Source organism: Telmatherina bonti, assembly GCF_933228915.1.
Source record: "Telmatherina bonti genome assembly, chromosome: 22".
NCBI classification, from domain to species: domain Eukaryota; kingdom Metazoa; phylum Chordata; class Actinopteri; order Atheriniformes; family Telmatherinidae; genus Telmatherina; species Telmatherina bonti.
Genome location: NC_136631.1, coordinates 33,176,625 through 33,200,771, shown reverse-complemented (window position 1 = coordinate 33,200,771; position 24,147 = coordinate 33,176,625). Strand labels below are relative to the sequence as shown.

The following is a 24,147-nucleotide window of genomic DNA, read 5'->3' as shown; positions in this document are numbered from 1 at the left end:
CTCCAGAGAAGCTGGAGAAGGATGTCTGGGAAGATTACTGTCCCTGCAAGCTGACCTCAGATCAGCAGTAAAACAGCAAAATGAAAAACGTTCCCATTAAATCTGAAAACAAATCTGTGTTTACTGCCCTGTTTTAGCAGCATGTCAGAACTCAGAACATAAGACTGGATATCTTAATGAGGATATTTTTCCATTTAACTGGCCAGAAAACGCTGTGGATGGCGACCAAGAGGCGTCGGTCCAACTCCGGAGGCACTTCTGACAACTCCAAAAACTCTCAAGCTATGTGGGGACATGGTAGAGGTAATAAAATTCTCCACTTTGTTGCACTAAAAGCCAAAATGCTTCCCAAGGGAAACAAGTAAAACCGTAATATCCCTCGTAGCCTTGTTAGACACATGAATTATAACTCAATAACATGATAAGAAAAGCAAACATTTCATCTCTTTCCCAAAATCCTGGTGCAAGGATGCCATTTATATTCAGCCGATGCTGAGCTGGTGAGGAAGAGGAGCAAAGAAAGCATTAGAGACAGCACAATATCACACCCGGCTAATTCTGCGCTTCGATCTCTCCATACAAGAGAAGATGAAACTATTGTTTTGGCCTTGCCAGAAGCGGCCGACTTGGCTTGCTTTGCTTCAGTCCACAGGTCTGTTTTCGCCTCAGGCAGAATGGATTCCTCGTCCAGCCTCGTTACTATAGAAAAGATGGGGCCTGTGAGCATGATAACCCAAACACCTCTGTATTCTGTGTGAAAAATAAACATAAAAAAGAAAAGAGACTGGCAGCTTTTTGTTTCAAAGCTTTGGGCTGTTGGAAGGCTGGTCTGCCAAGTCCAATTTCCACTGCAGCACCTGCAAGCTGCTCTTAAGTTCTCACTTGTTTACACACTCCCGCCTCATTTTCCAGCACCGGCAGCTCATATTCAACCTGGAGGGGGGGGAGGTACTACAAATACATTTGGTATTGGAAGAGCCTTTTCCTGCACGGCTTGTGGAGGAAGTGACAAAAGGATCATTTTGATTTGTTTCATGATCTATTCCGACTGCACAGTGTCCAATGTCAATTGAACTGCTTGTCTCTAACGCACACATGTCCGCCTTATTTTAGTCCTGTGCAGAAATTAAACAAGAAAAATCAAAACAAAACAGCCTGAAAAATTCAATTATTGAACCCTTTCAATTCCCTCTGCGTTAGATGTTTCCTGAAGGTAGGCTCTTTTCCTGCGGTTGTCTTCAGAAGCTGTGTGTTAATAACATTCCCCAGCAGATGCTTTTGTTTTACAGCATTCAAGCCCCCGACCCCCCCCCCCTCCCCTCTTGCTCAACCTCCCCCCTCCAGTAGCTCCACTCTGGAGACTTATCTAGACTGGCCAGGCAGAGCAGCAAAAGGTTTTGTTAAATTACGGTGGGTAATTAGCCCAGCATGCAGGTTTGCTGCTGAGCCCACACACACATTTCCAGGCGCTGAAAAGCGGCCGCATGCAGCTTCGCTTTCATCCGCTGCATTCATCTCTACTTCAGCAGCAGCCCGGGTGCGTTGTTAGACCTGACCAGGTACGGCCGCGACCACTGAGCCAATCCTGATGAATTCTTATTCAGTTTGGAAAGAAAATGATTCACGCAGAGGAAATAACACCAAAATACCGCCTGAATCAGCTCAATAGGAGAAACGAGTTCAGGTTTAAACTAAACAGAGATCGGCAGTAAATCGGCTCAGTGAAACTACGGTACACCTCACCATTAAGAAAAAGGATGATTGAACAGCTTAATGTCTAAAGCAGTGTTTTTCAACCACTGGGCTGTGGTGAGAGATCATCAGGTGTGCCCTGAGAAATTACCCAATTTCACCTAATTGGTCTAAAAAGCAGACCACTTAGAAAAGCTTTGACAAGGTGGACTTTATATTAATATGGACTTTTTGGTTTGTGGTGTGCCTTGTGATTTTTCAGTGAGAAAAAGTGTGTCTTGGCTCAAAAAAGGTTGAAAATCACTGGTCTAAACAATGTAGGTCTAAATGACAAGATCGATTATGATACAATATGACATGGATTCACTTTGAGCCCATCAGTACCAACATGGCACCACAGCCGACCTCCATGTCCATCCCTTTCTGAGCACAGTGGAGCATCTTCTGATGGAAACTTCCAGCAGGATGATGCACCATGTCACAAAGCTCGCATCATCTCCACCATGACGACGAGTTCACTGTCCTCCAACGACCTCCAACGGCCTCCAGAGTCACCAGGTCTTAGTCCAGCAGAGCAGCTATGGGATTGTGGTGGAACGGGAGATTCGTGAAGCCAAATCTCTGAGGAAGTTTGGGATCAAAGTATTGGATATCAGTTAATTTCCTAATAATTTATAGTCTTTATTATTTAACTGGGTTTGTCCCAGTGAGATCAAAGATGTCTTTTCAAAGGGAGATCTGGCCAAGAGGGAGCAGCGTACAGGTAGTTACAATAAAACTGAAGACAACACAGAAAATAAAAAATGCTAAAAGTTTCTCCCATAAAACACACACACACACACACAGACTGCAGTGTTTTCACCACAGCTTTAAACTCAGCGTAACAAGGGCCGGGCCTGATTCTGATGAAGAACCCAAAGCCTAAACATTAACCTGACAGGAGCAGGTTCAGAGGGAAACTGCCTTTAAACGTTGTCACTGTCTTTTAAATTTCATTTAATTTTTAAACAGTTTCTATTTCATGTTTAATGTATTCTTATTTCAAGAGTTAAGTAATTTCTGAGTGAAAAACAGGGTTTGTACCGTGTAGTAGCACGGTGGAGCTAACAAAGTAACCGTTTAGTTAATTAAATGGAAGATGACTCAGTTTTTGCTGATTTAACACCACCACTTTCATTCATCGTGAATTTTTAAAAACCAAAACTATGAAAATTTCTAAATGTAATTTTCTCCCAGACCTCGTTCAGATGTTTTTAATTTAAACATGTTTAAGTTAAAAATACCCTGCAAAATATGCAAAATAAAATAAAGTCTAAGTTTTTATACAGATAAACATCACAAATAAAATAATAACAATAAATAATAATAATAATAATAATAATTAATAAATAAAATAATAAATAATAATAATAATAATAATAATAATAAATAAATAAATAAATAAATAATAATAATAATAATAATAATAATAATAAAAGAAGAAGAAGAAAATGTATTGTGAGAACGAAGCTAATGGAAACAAACATAGTTGTTTGGGGTTTATCTTTAAAATGATTAACTGTTATTGTGTCAGATCCATATTTATTTTAGTCTGGATCAATGTTATTAGTTCCTTGACCACTGAATCCATTACCATCGGTGTGTTGTTACACCTAATGTGACCAACATGACTAAACTAAAGAAAAAATGTGACTTTGATTCATCTTTCAAATAAATTCTCTGTTGTTTGATATAAAACTGTATGGAGAAAAAAAAAACCCTCCCTGTTCTGCATGACAGACTCTGGAATCAAACTAATTTCATTTCCAAAAATAAAACAGTGACAGGTCAGCATTCAGGAAAAGATCCAGCAAGTCAATTTCAAGAATGCGAAATAGGAAACAGCTTCCCTCTGAGTTTACCAGAGACTGATCATTAAGCAGTCCTCTGGCGTTCAGGTCGTGTCCTGTTTCCATGCAAAACAGCTAGAAAAAACTCAAATCAGTCAAATAACTTCAGCTAAATGCAACGCTTTGAGTGCAGAGGCCGACGGCGCGCCACAATCATGTTGACAAAATGACCGAACTGTCCCCACACGTCCCCAGTTTCTGTCCTCTCGGGTGGAAAGCATCACAAAAGTAATCATCTGCTTGTGATTCTGGCGCCGCAGGCCCCATTTAGCAGCAGCTAAGTGAATATATCTCATCCACGGAGCAAGTTTAGACTTCCCTTCCAGACTATAAACAACTTTAATGATTTTTCAGCTCACTGTGTGGCGCCTGGCCTCTTCTAAACTCTGATTGCAGGTCTTAATAGAACACTGTAGCATCCCGATAAAAGGAAAGAAGAAACATGGAAACAAGAGAAGGAACCTGTGCAGAGCTGCTCAATCTGAGCTGGGAGGAGATAGGATAGTCTGCACTCCCAGGCCGAGCAGCCGAACGCGCTGAGAGCTGAGGACCAAGATCTAAATTGGATCTTTGCTCATGTCCTGATGGAGAGAGAGAGAGAGCAGGCCGGGAAGAATGGAAGAAAAGAGGACTAGAGCCAGGAGAAGAAAAGGTAAGCTGAAAACGGAGGAGGCAGAGGCGGCTCGATTCACCGGTTTTTCTTTTGACGACGCAGAAAAATGTGTGCGCACAACAGAACTAGCAGATAAGGCAGAAGAAGAAAAGCCCAGATGCTGATAAGGTCGCTGAAGGGAAGGTAAACTAGAGGAGAGGATGGCAGAGAAGAACGGATGGAAAATGGAGAAAGCAGGAGATGTGGAAAAGAGGAGAACAAATAAGGGTAAAAATGAAGGGAAAATAGTGACCAGAGAAGACTGAACAAAAAAAAACAGAGTTTAGATATAAAGAAGCTGATGCTTAACACACATACACACACACACACACACACACACACCTTCAGCCTGCTCTTTACACTCCACCATGTAGAGGCGAAGCCACTTGTTCCTGCAGAACAACTCCACAATCACCAGAGTTCTTCTGACACCAGAAATATAGTTTCAATCTTCCTGTCTGTCTGTCCAGGCAGCAGCTGAAAATACAGCGACTCAGGCCACCGCCGTGTCCAGTGAAGAAGAAGAAAACATGCACAGGGTTGAAGACAAAAGAAAACCGAACCACAGAGACAACGGAACAGGAGAAATGGATAAGAAAAGGGGGGGGGGGGAGCGGTAGAAGTTCTTCTCAAGCGGGAGTTTGAATTTGTGCTCATCCCTGCAGCCTGTGCTGGGAGTAACCTTGTGCTCGGGGGAGCAGAGTCCCCTGAGATGCATGGACCCTGTCACAGTCGGGGCCCCTGAGCCACCTTGCAGAAACAGCCCTATAATTCTGCACTACATCTGCATCCAGAGACCATTCATCACTAAGAGCACCAAGTCACAGGTACGCTCCCCTACAGCTCTCTGCACGTTCAATACGCAGCTGATACGCACATAACTGCAAAGTTTAAGTACTTTCTGTCACCTCCGTGCTTCAGGATCTGCATTTCAATCCACTCCAACTTACTGCAACAAATACTCACTGTGGTAAAGACATCTGAGCCTCCATGCTGGACTCGGCTTGAGGCCGATGTTGGCGATGAGACGCAGTTAGCGTCAGATGTTGCAGACTGAACCTGACTCTCCCAGCTTGTACGCAGACAACAAGCAACTCCTCAGTAGAAATACGATGCATCATTTTAATGTACACATCTACTTCCAGAGAACTTTTCTTTGTCTTTCTTCAGAGCGTTGCACCTGCTTTTGGCAACCACTTCCAGAAATGTGATTTGACCAAAGCTACTTTTCAGGCAACCAATCAGTTGGAAAAAAAAGTCACCTTGGTTTCCAATAAAATAGAGAAAAAAGCGTATCATTTCATTTTTTTTTGGACATATACATACGTGTATATACATTTATATATACACACACGCACTCGTGTCTTAACAGTCAGCAACAGTGTTGTAAACTGTTGTTTATAGAAATGCGACTGAAAATACAAAATAGTTTTTTTCCTTCCTTCTACTGAAAAAGGTGAATGTTTTCTCTCTCTCTCTCCCTTCGCCACGCCGCCCTGCTGCTTCTTTGTATTGTCAGTCTGTCTATCTGAGCCTCCTTCTGCATTTAAAATCATGGATCTGATGGACTCCTGGGGCAAGTGGAAGGTCGTGTGTCTGTCGCTTCTTTCTGTGGAGGATGTGGAAGATGTCTACTCAGCTGGATTTATAACTGGGTTTCTGCTGTTTGGTGTGTTTCCTGGTTTCCTGGTGTGTTGCTAATATTGGAAAATCTCAACATCTAGGAGAAGCTGTCAGATCAACTTGGTGGAAAATGACCCCCAGTTTGGCTGTTTCGGAGTCCGATTAGAGATCACTAAGGCTGACTCTGGCTCCCTCCACTGGTCTTGGCAGGCTGGTTATCAAGCCTCATGGAATACAAGGCTGTTGGAGAGTCTGTCCCACCCCCGCTCCCATCACAGCCCTTCCTTTTGCAAGGCCACACCATTCCATCGACAGCGGCAGAGACTGGATATGAACTGGGAGAAAGTTTACAGACTTACTCACTGAAAGCACACACTGATGTATACACACACCCACTGCTACAGACACATGCACACACTTTTCACCGCCTCCTTCGGACCCTCTTCCCCTCCTCCCCTCCCTCGCGTTGAGTTGAATGGATGCACCGGTCAGCTGCAGCCTTACTTAGCTGTGCCGGCAGATCCCAACCCCCCAATGTGTGTTCTTATGCTGTGATTGTCTATAAATGTTCTGATTTGTTTAGAGGTTTTTGTTGCATCTTTACCTTTCACCCCTTCAAGAGAAGTGAAGTGACCTCTTTTTTTTTTTTTTTTTTAACCACCCACCCATCCTTCCTCATGTAATGTTTTCCTCATCCTCCGTTACAAAAAACGATGTGCCGTTCTGTGGCTGCTGCCTCAGTCTTCCTGATCCTGTTTATGCAACATGCATATTGTTTTGTCCACTCTTGGACAGGTTGTGACTTTCAGTATCTTATGCTTTGACCACGTTGTGCTTCCATCAGTTGCAGCGAGTATACACACACACACACACACACATTGTGGAACATTGACCTGTATACTTGCGTATACGCACCCAGCCCTTAGCAGCTCACACACACAAACAAAAGTGAACGAAGGACGTCCAGCAGTCTGTTCTTTTTCTTTTAATGTGACTTAAAAACAAAACATCATCCGCATATTTAAACATGCTTTGTTCTTATATCTAAACCACGCAGGATTGTAGCGTGTCGAGCTCGACGCTTTAGGGTCAGATCAATAAGAATGGAACCCAAGTGGAAGGGATATTCTGGCATCCTACCCAGTTTTTTGCCTTCGGAAACACAAATCAATGCGTGGAATCCAGTCCCGCACCGAGCCAGACTCATCTGGGAAAATGGCTTTAAGTCTGTGACTCAACTTCATCATATGGAAAATAAATCTTGGATAAAGTAATTATCCCAAGCAGGTGGACAAGGCTAGTTTCTCTGATTCATGATGTATGAAACTCATTCAATTCTCACTTATGTTTCAGTTAGTTTAGCTGACAATATATATTATAGCAAGATAAAAATACATTGAAAAGAATAAATTTGACTAAAGACAGTCTGCTAAAAACTGTAGAAGTAAATCAGAATACCGTCACAGTTTTAACATAAACTCATTTGTTACACAAGAGAACTGGTTTATAAAAGGAATCAGGACTTATTTTCATTGTGTTATGTTCAGTAATTTCATGCCATCAAACAGGATTTTGTTTGTTTATTTTTTCCTCCCAGTGAGGAGTATCTCAACACTGAGGTGTTATTTTCTTTTTTGAGTATATTTCTAATCTGCATGTATTTAGCTTCCATCTTTACTGAATTAATTTCCAGTAGAATGACTGGATGCAGCTCCTGCAGTCTGCTTTTACTCATCAACATCCCTGTTTCATCGTCTTCCAGCATTCATACTGTACTGACCCACATGTGTTGAACTCTTCCATTATACTTCCAACTCTTTCTCCTCCTGAGAGGAAACTCCAGCTTTCTTGAGTTGCTAAAAAATAATGAAACCTTATCAAAAGCACAGTATGCCATGTTTACCACCAGAGTCGTTCATTCAGATCAATGAAATACATATTTTAAAAACATAGAAGTTCTGCCAGATTATTTTCAACACAATCGTCATGTTTTTTCATCCTGATGCAATAATAAACATCAAGCAATATGAGGCTACTTTCTAAGTGCTGAGTTTGATTTCTGTATGGTATCCATCTGTCCATCCATCCATTCATCCATCTGTCTGTCTATCTGTCCATCCATCCATCCATGCATCCATCCATCTGTCTATCCATCCATCCGTCCATCTGTCTGTCTATCTGTCCATCCATCCATCCATGCATCCATCCATCTGTCTATCCATCCATCCGTCCATCTGTCCAACCATGCATCCATCCATCTGTCTGTCTATCTGTCCATCCATCCATCCATGCATCCATCCATCTGTCTATCCATCCATCCGTCCATCTGTCCAACCATCCATCCATCCATCCTACATATCTGAGGCCAGATCAGGGGGCAGCTGCCTTAGCAGGAAGCCCAGACCTTTGTCTCCCCAGCCACATTCACCAGCACCTCTAGAGGGATCCCAAGCCAGTCGAGAGATATAATCCCTCCAGCGTGTCCTGGGTCTTCCCCTGTGTCTCCTCCCAGAGGGACATGCCTGGGACAGGTCACCAGAGAGGTGTCCAGGAGGCATCTTGACTAGATGTCTGAGCCACCTTAGCTGGCTCCTCTGGATGTGGAGCACCGGCTCTACTCTGAGCTCCTTCCGGATGACCAAACTTCTCACCCTGTCTCCAAGAGAGAGCTCGGCCACCGTGTGGGGGAAACTCATTTCAGCCGCTTGTATTTGTAGTCTTGTTCTATTGGTAACAAACCACAACTCACTCACGACCATAGGTGAGGGCAGGAATGTAGATCAACCAGTAAATGGAGAACTTTGTCTTTTGCCTCATTCCGATATAGAGTCTGCATCCCTGCACCGATCTGCCTGTCAATCTTGTATTCCATCCATCTCACACTTGTAAACAAGACCCCAAGATACTTGAACTCCTCCATTTGGAGACAGACTTTGTTCACGACATGGAGCGGACACACCAGCCTTTTCTGGCTGCAGACCATGGTCTCAGATTTGGAGGTGCTAACTCATTCCTGCCGCTTCACACTCAGCTGTGAATCACAGCTTTACAGCTTAATTGCGTAATTTATATTTCAGCTAAATTGTGGCATTTAACTGTACTTTACTCATATTGTGAATCCACTCTGCATCATGGCCTATAAAACCTTAAAATATAACTAAGGTAATTACGCTACAAGATTGACGGCATAATAGTTTAAAAACCGAGTGTTACTAAAGGTATCATGATGTTTTGACCTTACTGTTCTCATCAGCAGTCCCAACATGCACGCATTTAGTGAAATATGGCAACGTCATATAAAATATTATGTCTTTAATGACTTTAAATAAAAAAAACACCCTACATCCTGCTGATGAAATGTCAAACATATCACTTTATTTTGACTGTTTAACTGCAGCCAGCAGGCAGAGGACTCAGCTTCCATATGAGAAGAAAATGAGCATCACCGGCAGTGATGGATAGGCGGTGCTGCCTGCAGCACTGTCAGCTCAGACAAAATGTGCAGCTCTCGGGGGTTTCGCTGCGATTCTTTAAGGAAAGGTTGGACTCACCTTGACGTTTCCTCCTATCAGGTCAGGCGGCTCCTCGTCCGTCTCCAAGGCTACGTTGATCGTAGCAAAAGGCCGGCTGGCCATCTGCTGCATCTCCCTCAACAGTTGCTGGGGAAAAAAAGGGAGGAGCATGAAGGTCAGCGACAGGTAAATAATAAACTTATACAATCTATCCTCCCATCAAAGCAGCGGTCGTCTCCATCCGAGAGGTGTTTGCATATCTAAATGATAATATTCAGGGAGTCCAGGTCAATTACCTCTAAACAAATCATCATCTCAAAGGTCTTCCCTAACCTTTCTCTTAAAGACATGCACACATATTCTGAGGAGCACTTCTGAACAGCATGATATGGAAGGTCTAGACAGACAATCATGACATATTCCAGTTTGATCATTTCGATGAACATTTTGTACCGAGAAGAGCAGCTGTCTCATGTTTGTCAGATCATGTTGTCTAAAGTTGAGTCTCATTAACTCAGAAGCAGACAAACACTGAATAAGTGTCAAGTTGTCACAGCAAAGACGTGAAAGATAATTTTCATTTAATCACAGCAAGCATTAATAAAAAGGTTCAGTCATTTTGATGACGGACATTGTGTGGCGTTCATGATGAGCTGTGCCATTTATTCAGCATAGTGGAAGCCAATCGTCTCCATCTGCTTCGCGGGGAAATAAATGCTTCACTACATCACATTTATAATGAAACAACCTCAGGAAGTCTAAACAGAGATTAATGAGACCCGCAGTCCTGAGAGGTTCTCTGTGTTTTCCTGATCCAACACACTTTACTCAAATTAGTCATTTTGCAGAACATAAGCTGTTGGATTCATTTAATGAGTCAGGTGTGGTGTAATCACATCAGAATAGCCTGCTAGACTCAGCCCTGTTGGGGGCTCGGCTTGGTTGAAGGGGGGGTGTATCTAAGCGGATCGAGATTGCGTTCACGCTTTGGTCAAACGCAACAAAGCTTTACAATAATATATCCCCAATCCCACCAAAGGTGGCGCTGCACTAGAATTTAGCAAAAGAGAGGACAAGACCTGCGTGAAGAAGAAAACTCTGTTGCTGGCTACACTTGGTAACAAAACTATTGCTGATTTGGGGTTTCCATTTTGTCCTATGCCACTGTACTGCAGAAATACACTGCAACAATGACTAAGTATGAACAACAGATGATCGCTATGCATTTACCCACAATGCAATGCTACGCCAAAAGCAGGAACTCATTTTTGTAGTCTGCTTCCTGTATTTTGTCCGCTAGAAACGGACTGTGTTTGTAGGCTGACCAAGTCCTCTTTGGTCCAAATCAGAATTGATTTGGCTCAATCATATTTACTCAAACAAAGCGGACTTTCCGAGCAAACATACTAGGAGTTTAATAAAAAAAAAAAACTGATGTGAATGCGCCCAAAAATCCTGCTGTACTGCAGCCCTCATGAGTCCAACTTCAGTACCCCTGGTGAACATTTATTTTGGCATTTTGACCTGTTAGAACCAAGCTTTACCGAATAAATCAACCAGCGAGTGTATATTAAGAATGAAACTAAACTGTGTAAATGAGGTTTTTGTCAAACATTGTGTATTCTGAGGACTTTTTATGACATTTCCAGTAAAGTCTGATGTGTTTGAGCTGATTCTGCACACACAGAGGATTATTTAAACAAAGTTTAGCTTCCCTTCCATTTCATTCTCCCATCACAACTGCTGAGACACGCTTTCCAGATGTTTTCATGAACTGGAGTCCTCAAATGATCTAGAGAGCTCCCCGAGCCATGGTACAAGAGAAGATTAACCCATAATAAAAATTGTTTAAAAAAAAAAAAAGAAAGAAATTAAAAAGTCCCTTTTTTTTTTTTTTTTTAAAAAAAAACATGTGCTCTTTATCTGGCTCCTGAACACCAGATGATGCAAAATGTAACAAAAAAGGTCACATTTATTTTGGTATATTTACATGCTAAAATCATTCTTGGTAAACTTCTGCTTCCTATTTGGGTAAATGGTAAATACTTGTACTTATAAAGTGCTCTTCCAGTCATATTGACCATATAAAGTGCTTTACACTACATGGCACATTCACCCATGCACACACACACTCCTACCCTGATAGGCACATCAGGGGCAAGTTGGGGTTCAGTGTTTTGCCCAAGGACACTACGGCATTTAGTCAGGGGAAGCCTGGAATGGATCTACCAACCTTCCCTGGCTTAGAAGAGAATAATCAGGTTGCGTTTAACAGGATTTTTAGTAAGGTTTTTACTATAAAGTGATGCAAAATGCCTCAGAAACTGTATGTTTCAAATATAACATGTTGGGCTCTGTGGGATTAATGTTGTCAACATTCGTGCTGGACTTTCTGTGGAGAAGAATCTGCAGAAAGTAATTGTCTGAGACACTGTATGAATGTGTCTGGAAGCATTTCTGAGAATCTGCAGGAACAGTCAAGGTGAGAATTTGTACTTTCTGCAGCAGTGAATGTCATTTCCTCTTATTCCTTGCAGTTCTGGATACTTACAGATACACGCAGCACACACGTAACACAATAAGGGACCTCATGCAATGTATTAAGTAGAAAACAGAGATTTGTAGAGTTAAATTTCTGCTTCAGGTGCTGCTTCTGGTCTGCTGTGGACAGCCGTTCTTACTTCAGAAAGAGCATCTCCAGCAGAAAGCCTTGCGAGCAGCAAGCATTAGAAAACTGTCTGGACTTTCACCTGCATTCATGTGTAAAAACAACGTCTCATGATGACTGATGGGTGACAGAACTCGCCTTCACAATCAGTTACCATAATGAGCAACTAGCTGCTAACTGGATTTGTCTCTTTGGAGCAAGTCAGTCATTTTTTCTGTAAACTGAAACAGACAAGTCCGTAGGACCAATGATGCAAAAATCTTTCCTACAAGAGGAATACTCTGAATCAAATCAGTCATTTCCACTGAAAACATTCATATAAATAAGCAAAGTTCTGTTAAAAGTATTCATCAACCAAAGAGACACATAAAGCAGTAATCTTTGATATATATCGATTTTTGACATGCCATCCACCTTGCAACCAAAAGGGACGTTAAATAAAGGCTTAAAGCTAATCAATGACTTGTTACGTAAGTTAGTTGTTATTAAATATTTATGTTTTGTTAAGATTTCCTCATTTAAAAGTGATGCCCCTCAATTTAGCCAGCCTAACATGCTCCACGTGTGTCTGCCTCCTCATCAGATCCACATCAGTCTACAGGACTGAAAATCCATCTGTTAGAGTTGGCCGATCCTCTGCCTGCAGCCCTAAACGTGCTTTTTGGCTTCTCATTTGTAAACAGCCAACTCTCACCTGACTCCAATGGACCGTTCTGCTCTCCATTTACTTGTTTTAGATTTATCAGCATGTTTTGAGACATCGTCTTATTGGTTTACCTTGGCTTCAGCTTAGATCCCTGGATAGAAGCCTTCACACTCTACACTGATAAAATGAAGACATCATGGTGAATGCTAGAAGGAGGAGCTGCTGTAGCAAGGCAGTCCAAAACCGTGATGGTTCCGCCTCCATACTTCAGAGTTGGTATACTGTTGTCTTGTTTAAATGCAGCCTCTGGTTTATGCCAAACACACTAAAGATTTCTTCTTTCAGGCAACATTTAAGGTAGAAGAGATTGTGCTAAAAGAAGGTTTTTAACACCATAAAGGTAAAAAAGGAAATATTTTATCTTAACCTTTATCTGAATGAAGAATGAAGAAATATATTACGAAAGAAGACATCATGAACCTTTTTGAGCTATTATACCAAACTCTGTTCCTTTGTTCAAGTATTTTCAGATTCAACCTCTGGGAACACAGTATTTGTAAAGTTATGGGCATTGTCCTGATGTAATCAGTCAAGGTTTTCTCCCTGCAGGTATGAATATTACACTGATGTATTTTCTGATTTCTGGTTGTAGACGTATGAACTTTGACATCAACCCTGCTGAGAGCTTGATTAAAGTTCATTTATGACCTTCTAGGATTGTTGTAGACTTCTTTTATGAAAAGAAGAACTTGGGAAGAACTCACTAGTATTGCCAGACCACAGTCACAGTTCCTTAAAATACTCAACACTTTAAAAATCACAGTTTTTCTGGACAGTGGAATGACAAGTTTCCAATTTCCATTATAAGTCTTTGCATCTTCCAACATCAATGCCACAATGAAGAGCCAACCAAACTAAAACTCTGCATGTAAGTAGGACAGGCTCCTCTAACATGCTCTCATCATTTACACCTGTCTAGAATCTACCTCTGGGTAATTTAAATGGTAATAAATGTAGGGAATGTCTGAACCTTTACCAAAGAAAAAATAGCTTTTTTTTTTTCTTTTACAAGTTAACATTCTATTTTGGTTATATTACCCATGTCTCTTCAAAATGGTTTCAGTCTAACGATAAAATGTCTAAGTGAAGTAAATGTAGGCAGGTTTCAGTGGAGTGCACTAATTTCATCTCATGACTGCATAAACCTTCAGAAAATGGGAAAGAATCAAGTATACGCACTTTCAAACTGTACTTGAGTAATGGTGCCAAGTCTTTTTCCACCACTGCAAGGCAGAAGTACATTCTCATTTTCCTCTGATTTATGACATGGACCTTGGCCAAAGGAGGAGGAGGAGGAGGAGGAGGAGGAGGAGGAGGAGGGAAGTGATTATAAAAGGAAGAAAAAGGGGTAAAAGAACATAAGGTAAAGACTTAAATGGAAAAATCTTGGTTTACTCACAACTAGCGATGTCTGATAATTTCGGCCTGATATTGCTATTAAAATGTAATAAAAATCTGAAATGATCTGTATTGGTTTTTATGGGGTTTTTTTTAACCCTAACTTTACATAACATTTACATATGTATACATCAACCTCTTCAGTGACGTCTCCTCTCATTAAAAATGGCAAAACATTACTGATGTATAGATTTTAAGATCTCTTTGTCTGTTTGGCACAACATGTAATAACTCCCAAGGCTGCTGCATTTCTCAGCAAACCTTTCATGTTAAGGTAGATGTGTATGAAACAACATTGTCACTTGCAGCATAAGAAGCTTGTATGTGAACTCTTCACTGCAATGCAATTGCTTTAAACGGAAGTTATGTTTAGTTACCTGAAATAATGCCAATTTTTTGTAGTTTTTGTGTTTTTTGTGACGGTTAGCCAACCATTTACTCTATTAGAATTATTCCACTACTGTTTTAAGTAACTTTTTAAAGTTAAATAGTATCTTGAACAAGGAGCAGTGAGAGCCAAAAGATGGACGGGGCAAACCATAAACCATTAGTCCCAGCTGTTCAGTTTTACTGGAATCAAGTCCAATTTGGTCGAAGCACAAACTGAAATTAGAATACAATTTAATAATGTTTATTTTTGGTTTAGAAGATATGAAAAAAAATGCTTTTCCTTTTTTGTTTAAATTTTGTTTTGGCTTTAAATGATATCACAAAGTGTCTGGAAGTGCTCAGACCAGCAAGTACCTCGCTACAAATTCCACCTGTCAAAACATAATCACTCACAAGGTTTTGAAACAGAAACTTGTGATCAGAAAGGAAAGAAAAGGAACATCAAAGCAGATGAGGGGGTCAGGGCAGGGTCATATGGCAGGAAATGCCTCAGTGTGATTTTCTATACTGAGTTTGTTAAAATTAGATTTTCAAAGGCAACGACTGTAAGGGACATTGTGTCTTTTGTTATTAAATATTAAAACTGCGGCTGTGATGCTTTCACTATGATGACATCATGCTTTGTTGTTTTTCATGTGACACTGCTTAAAGAACATCTGCCTGCAGTGCCATGTTTTCAACATCTTCAGGAGAAATTTGCATATTGTATCAACCTGTTAACCATTTTTACTGACTCTAAACCACGTCCATATTAATTATGTAATTTGTAGATTGATTACTTATACAGTTTGAGAAGATAAGGAGTTCCATTTTAGTCTGATCCCTACTCCTGTGCTTCGTCTGTCCTACGTTTGTGCTGCCAAGTCAAAAGTTGTTTCCATTATACGTAGATTGCACAACATCCTAATGGGAACACCGACAATATCGCTGAAAAGTTTTTAAGCTCTCATGAGGTAGTTTTCCAGACGTTTTGATATACACATATAATGCAAAAGTGTAACAGAAATCCTTTTTTTACATTTACGTATCCCCGGGCGTGAAGTGGGGTGGTCATGTGACTGGTTAGTTTCCAGTAAAGACGATGCAGTATGGAACAAACAACAGCAAATTTCAGAATTTTACAAAAGGAAATGAGGGAAGCTGTGGCAAATTCTCCACAGCAAGTAGGAACCCCCAAAATAACACAACGTGGCTACCTTGCATAGGCAGCAATTCTTGGTATGGCTGTTAGCAACCAGCTTAGACCTGAATCATAACCCGCTAGTGGGCTGGAGTGTGCTGAGGAATTCAACGCTGTAAATGGAGCATCAGAAAATGTCTCACCAAAATTGACACTAATTTAAAATGCGATCTAATTTTGAGACATTTTTATGTCTCAGCTCTACTCTGAGGAATTTAGCTAGTGTCACCATGATGTGTGAAGACAGACTATCAAAAGAAGACTGACACTTTCCTCTGGCCTCCATCTTATTACAGCATATCTTTGCAAAAGAAAAGGTGCAAATAAAGGGCAGTGCTGCAATTCTACTTGAAAACATTCAGGCTGCAGAAATCACAAATGATGTGTGTGGCAAGAGGGCGCTGGTCCTGCTGTGAACTCTGCAACAGCATTCAATTAATCTGCTGAGTGCTTTCATCCTCTTTGAGGCTCTCAAATGAGGTTATTGACATGTTAGCACTTTCTCCCCAAATGTCACACCTTATAATGATATCCGTAACGAGGGTTACAGAGGCAGCTTGAGGGAAAGTCTCCCTGTCTGTGCAGTAAAACCTGATGAAAAGGGTATGCAGTGGCTTGCCTAAATATTCACCATCTATGGCTTTTTCTCTTGTGTGTGTTTAGGTTTGTAATTTGAATAGAAAAAACTGGTGAAAAAGCAGAAAAGTTGAGCATCCAAACATATTTACATTCTTTGTCATTATGCTTTGGAGTAATGGATAACTTTAAAAAGTCATGTCTAAATAAATAATACTTGTTTGGAAAGGCCCCGCAAGCTATAACACTACTAAAGAAGAGGGACCACCATCAAGTTAAACCATGAATAGTAAGGAGAAGACCACTGAGCGCCATTAAGGGTTCATTCACACCAGCCTTTGAGATTCGAATTGGAGTCTGTTTGCTTGGAAAGTCCGTTTTGTTTTGGGAAATGTGATTCGAATCATCTACAAACGCAGGTGTCTGTCCATTTCAGGGAGGCCAAACAGAAGAAACAGACTACAAAACAAAATGCACAACCAAAAGATAATATGAGTCTGTGAGTAACAGGCGGCTCTAATTGCTCAAGGTCGGACGCGGAAGAATCCTGTAAAGATTCAGCTAGAAATTAGATCTTCTCAACACTAGAGGAGTGGTAGTCCAGTCAATAAGGTGGACTTGGGTCTGGAAGATCCAGGTTAAAATCCCAGGTTGGCAACAGAGTTTGAACCTCTGAAGGCCAATGAGCAATGTTCCCCAGCACCAGGAAAAATGGCAGCCAACTGCTCTGAGTGTCAATATTGATGGGTAAAAAACACAGGACTAATTTCTGTGTATTACTACATACACAGACTAATAAAGATTTCTCCTTTAAAAAAAAAAAAAAAAAAAAAACCCAAAACAAAATCTTTTCATTGAAGTATGCACCACCTACCAGGTAGAGGTATGGTTGGCTGTGGAAATGCAACAGAGATCAGTGTACTGTACCAAACTGCATCAAACCATCTCATCCCAAGCTTTGACCGCTTTGTGGAAACAGGGTACTAAAGGCAACCCTGAAAAAGGTGCCTAGGACTGTGTACTTGACTGATCTGGGTTTTACAAAAGACATAATAAATAAAAGGCATAACTTATATTAAAAGAAGAAAGCCTGTTTACCAAGAGACACATGGGCGACTCTCCAAAGTAATGGAAGGTAATCTGATCAAATGAGACTTCGGGTGCAGTTACATCAATATACTCCAGGAGACTCGGTTCGATGGGGACGGGGATTCAGAAAAGTTTTGCATCTTGGTTTGTTTTGCTTCCAAACAAACAGACCAAACCACCTGAACAATTCAGTAGCATCTCCTTGGTACGAGTGATATTTCCCAAAATGACCACTGACCAATCCAGCTCATTGACCAGCCGGGACTTCGACACAAGACAAGGTTTACGTTACTATGATGTTCAGTGCGAATGCAGTTTTCTCCTGAATCTGTCCAGTGTGAGCAGCAGGAGAGGCAGCGAGATATCCAACATTTTGGGGGTACATCAGATCTAGATCCTACATTACTTCCTCTCCCTGTCCGCAAGATAGACTGTTTGCTTTCACACTGTCCGCAAACTGAACCAGAGTTCACTTCTTTAGTCCAGGGTGAATATGCATGATTTACACTGCTCCAAGTGGTCCAGACTATCTGTGGAAGCAGACTGGGGTTTGTGTAAAGTTAACCAAATAGTGTCGGAGTGAAAGTTGTCTAAAACTGATCACTTCTGCCATCAAGGAAATGGATTTTAGCCACAAAACAAACCCCTTTTTCATTCAGTGAATGTGTTTTCTGAATAGGCTAAAGATGGGACAGTCTTGCTTAAAACTGCTGAAGACCTGGTCCTGAAATTACCTTTTTTGTCCCCCTTGCCAGCCTATAAGTGTCCACCGGAACAGTCTGCAGTTGATTATCCAGGTGGACAAAGTGACTGACCACATATGCATCTGAGAATGGCAAAAGAATATGGACGCCTATCTTTATTAAGTGCAGCATCACAATCACTGTTATTTACCTTTCCACAACATGCTGTAGGCTGATTTCATTCACATGCACCAGAAGCTTTGGCCGACCATCCCGCTTTCACAGGTGAATAGAACTGTGATCGTTCTTTTCTTTAACATTGTCCAAAAGGCTTTGTCAATTGAACTTGCAATATTTTTTGTAACAAGAACTTCTTCAGCAATTTTCCACATTAATAAAACATTAAAGGCATCAGTAAACCCACTGATGAAACAGCATTTGAAAACCACTTACTGCGGAGGAAGTACAATGCTGGAGAGAGTTCATAAAGAGCTTTCACATCAAACAGAAAGCTGAGCATAAACCAAATCCGTCGTGACAAGTTAAACTACAAGCAGAAGCTATAAATGGAAATAGTGGGATGCGTAGTAGTAGAACAATAAAATATGAATGAATTGAGAAACAAAAGCAGAGTCGCCTCGTTACGGTAAACACAAATAAAAGACGACTGGAGCATCCGATGTGCTCAGCTTCAGTTCTTTACACTTCGCTGCAGCAATCTGAAAACAAATGAGGGCGTAAATGAGCGAGTGACTGTTGACTTGTCAGCATTCGACACACTAATGTGTGGAGCATTTAAAAGGCAGAATATGTGGTCTTGTCAGAGTGATGAGTATGGAGCGCGCAGCACCACAACATACTAAGCACGACTCCATCTTACACGGATACGAGATTTGGTTTCCTTTGATTGATACCTCAATCTATTAAACTACACACTAAATCCTATTAAACACTAATCACATCTGTTACTTTCTGCCCAAGCAAAACTAACGCTCCCTCTGAGTCTGATAATGAACTTAAGTCAAACTTGTAATAAACTTAAAAAACTTGTGTCTCCTGGCAGAATCCGCGTCACTCATGGCGATGAAGCGGGCGGCAGCATCACAGTCTGGATCTGTGTGGTAAACAGCGTGCAGAGGAAGCAAGAATCTGCATGCAGACAACATCTTTTTTCATAAGCACAGCTCCGTGAACAGCACAAAGCAGCAGAATTGATTTACTGGATAAAGAGCAGATGGAGGAGCATCTGAATGTTGTGGTAAACAAACTTTATAGATTCCCTCCACCTCCCTCACCTCTCTGCAAACAGCTTGGTCTCTTGTCTAACGTGCAGGTAACCTGTGTTTAAACAGCAACATTTGGCTGTTTAAACTGTGAACTTTCATAACTAGGCTTTTCTAACCGTACAGCAGGGAGCTGTTCCCAATCAATGGCCTCCTTCAAGGTCATGTGTCTGCAGGTTTTCTTATGTATGTTACAACTCTAAGCATGATGTAGTTTTTGCTTTAAAGAAGAAAAAAAATCATAGATCTAATATTTCATCCAGGATTTAAAACTCAGTTCTGTTGGTCTTCAGATCCAGAAACAAGAGTCTATTTTTACAGCTATTGGTAGTCGGCATCCTCTCAGAACCTCTGGACTGCCACCTTCAGGTTCAAGGATGCAGCAGAATCAGAGTCGCCGCCATCCTGGAAGGACTCCTACGGAGCACATTGTACATTTCCCACAAATCTCATTATGCCGTGCTGTGAGTAGGCAGCTGCTGTACAGCAAACACTCAGCACTCCAAAGATAACCAGACGCCAGCGGAGTTACAGAGCAAGTCGCCTTTTTCTTAAATTGGCTCCTAGTTTTCTGCAGGGCAGTCCACGCATATGTGTGTGTGTGTGTGTGTGTGTGTGTGTGTGTGTGTGTGTGTGTGTGTGTGTGTGTGTAAAAGAAGGCAATATTTGCTGCATATGTAAACCTGATTAGAAGATGGTCGCAAAGTCAAACTGACTTCCCATTTCATTTCACTTCCACTGATTATTTTGGTGAAGTTCTAACATTGGAATCAGTTAAGTCTACATGTGCATCTCTTAGTGCTGTTTGCAGCCATCTGCTGGGTGCACGCATCAGCCCAACATTCACTCCTACAAGCTGCTAAAATCCTCCATGATCCTCACCTTCTAGCTTCCCCGTGAATTTATTCTACTTCATGGTGCTGGTCGCTAACACACAGCGCTGTTGCTGGAGCTTTTTTCCTCGCCACAGCTGGTTGCTAGGGTTGGAAACTATGATAATAAGAGCTGGGAGAGGGAGGCAGGAGATAGCAGAAAAATAGCAGTCTGCAGAAAAGACTTGCAGTCAACCTGCATCTGGTCACTCGGACTTGGTGTGAAACATGCACATGTGACATGATCTGTGGGTTGCTCTGTAACGTCAGCAGCTGTTTGCTGCAGCTTTAAAGCAAATCAGAAGACTTATGCATGCTTGTATTCGCTTTTGCACAAACACGCTTCATTCAAGCTGTCTGAGGGAATTGTGTTTGAGGATTGTCAAAGTGAGCAGTGGTGTGCCAAAGAGATTGAGTGCGCCAGCGGAGCATGCATAGTGAGGAGGGGGAGAAGGGAAATAAAGAAAAAAGAGCATATAGGAGAGAGAGAGAGAGAAAAGGACTAAAGCCAAACGAGAAAGGAAGTTGAAGAGGGACAAAAGACGTGAACATGGTAAAGAAGACGGGGAAAAAAAAAAGCTTTGAAAAGCCAAGAGATAGAAATGAAAGGACAAACAAAGACGTTCAAAGCGCTCCCCCCAAGCTGGGAAGAGGGGATAGAGTTGATTCGCCTGGGTGCAGCGAGCATGCACTCTCACACACACACACACACACTCACACACACACTCTCACACACACACACACACACACACACACACACACACACACACGGTGAGTCCTGTTGCCGCCGCACGTGGACCAACGCACTCGGTACATCTCGCCGCTCTGAATCAATGCGTTTATTTATTGATGCGTCTGTTTAAAAATGCTGTCAGCGGGAGAGGTCTCAATCATCCTTCAGAAGCTCTGAAAGAAAACTGCAGAGTGAGAGCAGAAGAGGGGAGGGAGGAGGGAGGGAGGGGGTGTGGAAAGGGTGGAGGTTATTTCTTCATCTCTGAAGCAGCGTTAGCAACTTGCTGCTTCTCTCTGGCTTCATCGCGCCATCTCTCTGGCAGTGAGGTGGGGGGTAGAGGATGCATGCCGTGAATACTGACACAGGAGAAGACTTTGATCCCTCCCCCCCTCCATCTCTCTCTCTCTCTCCCCCACACACACACTATCCAGCTCTTCCTCACTGCCAGCCTCCTGCTGTGCATGCTATATGCATCTCTCTGTCCATCTCCCCCTCCCTTCCAGGACTCCCATTACAAGTTTCCCTTTCTTCTGTACAAACTGAAGATGTCACAAGGACTGCACAGCCTCATCTGCAGCTCTAATGAACACTCCATCAAACAGAAGGGCCCCATCAAAAAGAGAAAAAGGAATACAGGAATGCACGAGACACTTCACCGACACGTAAAAGGAAAGCAGAAATGCTCAGAGACAATAAAAAGTCACAAAGAGAGTCTGTTTGAGACGGATCTGCTCTGAATCGTTGCATCCGAGTGACAACGTGAGACGCAGCGACCAAACCTTACTGTGCTGCTCTGCAAAAATGACTCATTCTAGTTTTTTCTTTACAAGAGAAAATTTTCGTTTGCAACATTTTACAAGAGGTTATCTGCTGTTGAAGCACCGATTCCTGGACTGCTGACTGCTTAGTTCAACGCCAGCTTGCTTCTCATCTTCCATGTGAAAAGAAACCGATGAATCACACAAATATAACAACCATATGTTTTAACTATACATACAGAAGACCTTTAGATGTCGCTTAGATGACGAAGAGCCACAAGAAGTTAAGGAGCTCCATGAGTATAAGAGTTGATTTGCTGGTAAAAGTTTCCAACTTTGCAGAGAAAACAGCTGCAAATGACTCAACTCCACTCATCCCTGCACAGAAGAGCTTTCCTGCATATGTAAGAGTCTTAATCACTTTGGAACTGCTGTAGTCTGGCATGGAAAGCCGGCTTCAACTCTGCAACATGGCTGACAGAAGCGCAGAGAGTTTAAACATAAAAAGCTGCACAACACGAGCAGCAAATGGAAAGAAAAGCATCAAACGAGTGAAAATCAATCTGAGGAATCGATGTGCCAACAGGTTGTGTTCTGCTAAACTAAACATGCTGCCTCGAAATCCATGCACAGGTAGAAGAGATGCCGAATTTAAAACAAAGGAGAAGAAACAGGGGAGATAAGACACATTTTGTTTTTCTTTTTAAAGAAAGGCTTCTGTAAGGAGATGAAACAGAATCAAAAAGAACATGAACGGTGCTTCAGCAGCAACTCCAGGCCTGATGAGCTTTGTATCAATGCCATGATGGATGGGTGGGGCCTATCCATGCTACTGGATCAAATGGGGTCACCCACCGTGCAAAGGGGTTGGGATGCCAAGAAAGCCTGTAAATTGTGAGCAATAATACGTTGGCATGGATGTAAACCAACGATACACGCTATCTCTGCAGGGTTTAGCAGGGTTTAGCAGTGAAGATGTGTTCAGAGCTTAATGACGCCACAGCGAGTTCAGAAAACTGGGGGCGCCGGTGAAAATGCCAGTTTACTGCTCAGCCGTTTACTTTTAAATGATGCAGAAACCTTTTGTTTAAGTTTGGGTCAGATATATAAACACATGTAACCCCTGTACTCTCTTTTGTTCACTCCATCTGAACCACAGCTTACACAAAGGCTGATTTGATGCTGAAAGAGGCATGAAGTTGGTCTCTAAACACCCCTGCAGAGATACTCGGCTGCGGCTACAGCCGATGATGAACCCACATCCAATCAGCTACAAGGCGACTCTCGTTAGCGCGGCTATCTGAAGGGTACCGTAAGCAATTTCTTTCCTTTACATAGGACGCATGTTTTCTGGATGACTTGCGGTTTTTGTGGACGTGACCTTCAGCGCCGCTCTTCTTTTCTCCCTCACTCATCTTCTGAGCGCCCCTCTCCTTACCTCTCACCTCAGAAGTAGGCCTTTGGTTCTGTGTGGTGGTGCAGCAAACGTTGACCTCAGGAGAGAGGAGGAGATGGAAGGCGCCTCTCACAGAATTTAAAACAATGCTCCAGTGAATCTGCAGGGACCTTCCAGAGCTTTAGGTTGATGTTGCTGCCCCAGTACACAGGAAGTCGACTTTTCCTACATCGAATCACCATCTGCAGCCACAACAATGTCAACGGCTTCTTTGTGGAGGTTATGCTGTCCAACTCGGATAAAGAAAATGACAATTGACCATTTGCAATTTGTTATATTTTAAAGGTCTGGTAAAAAGCTAATTTATGGAAGTTCTGATGGTTTGGAAGGATGATATTTGCATACAGTCAATGCAACTATAATACCAATAAGCATGGAGTAGCTCTTGACACTGATCTTCGATGATGATTTTTAGGCAACTGCCCCAACATGCCATGAAAGCTCTGACCAACAAGTTTCCAATTCCACAGCCCATAAAAATGTTTATTTTCCTAAACCTAACCAGATAACCACTGGATTGCCCAGTGCCTACTGGGCATCCAACAGGAATGCAGAGTAAACAGAGATGGAGAACAGGCTAGCACAGGAAGAAGAAATGGATGAAAATAAGGAGAGAAGCAAGAGACGCTTTTCGCGAGATGAAACAGAATGAAGAAGAAGATGAGAGGAGCTTCCACAGGGGTTGCAAACCTCCCGAGTCTTGTATCAGTGCCATTATGGAGGGGCGGGAGGCTGTTCAGTGTTACTAGATCAAATGTGGGCACCTGCAGTACTTCCTCGTAAACTTCCTCTTCATTCAGATTTAGTCTAGTTTAGAGTATTTAACCTGGTGTTACATGGTTGATACATTTATATATAACTAAATAAAAAGCCCTGTGATGGACTGGCCAGCTGTCCAGGGTGTACGCTGCCTTTTGCTCAAAGACTGCTGGGATAGGTTCCAGCTTCCCCGCGACCCTTAATTGGATTAAGTGGTTAGGATAATGA

General features: G+C 42.0%; 1 protein-coding gene across 1 annotated transcript in view; it reads right to left on the bottom strand.

The window, feature by feature from the left end:
* atrn (attractin) overlaps positions 1-24,147 on the bottom strand; it is a gene marked incomplete at its 5' end in the record, with an annotated part of 183,902 nt that overhangs the window by 15,030 nt on the left and 144,725 nt on the right. The window contains one exon of the mRNA XM_079262522.1: positions 9,408-9,515. Within this exon, the coding sequence (XP_079118648.1) occupies positions 9,408-9,515 (108 nt within the window). The remainder of the gene's footprint in view (positions 1-9,407; positions 9,516-24,147) is intronic.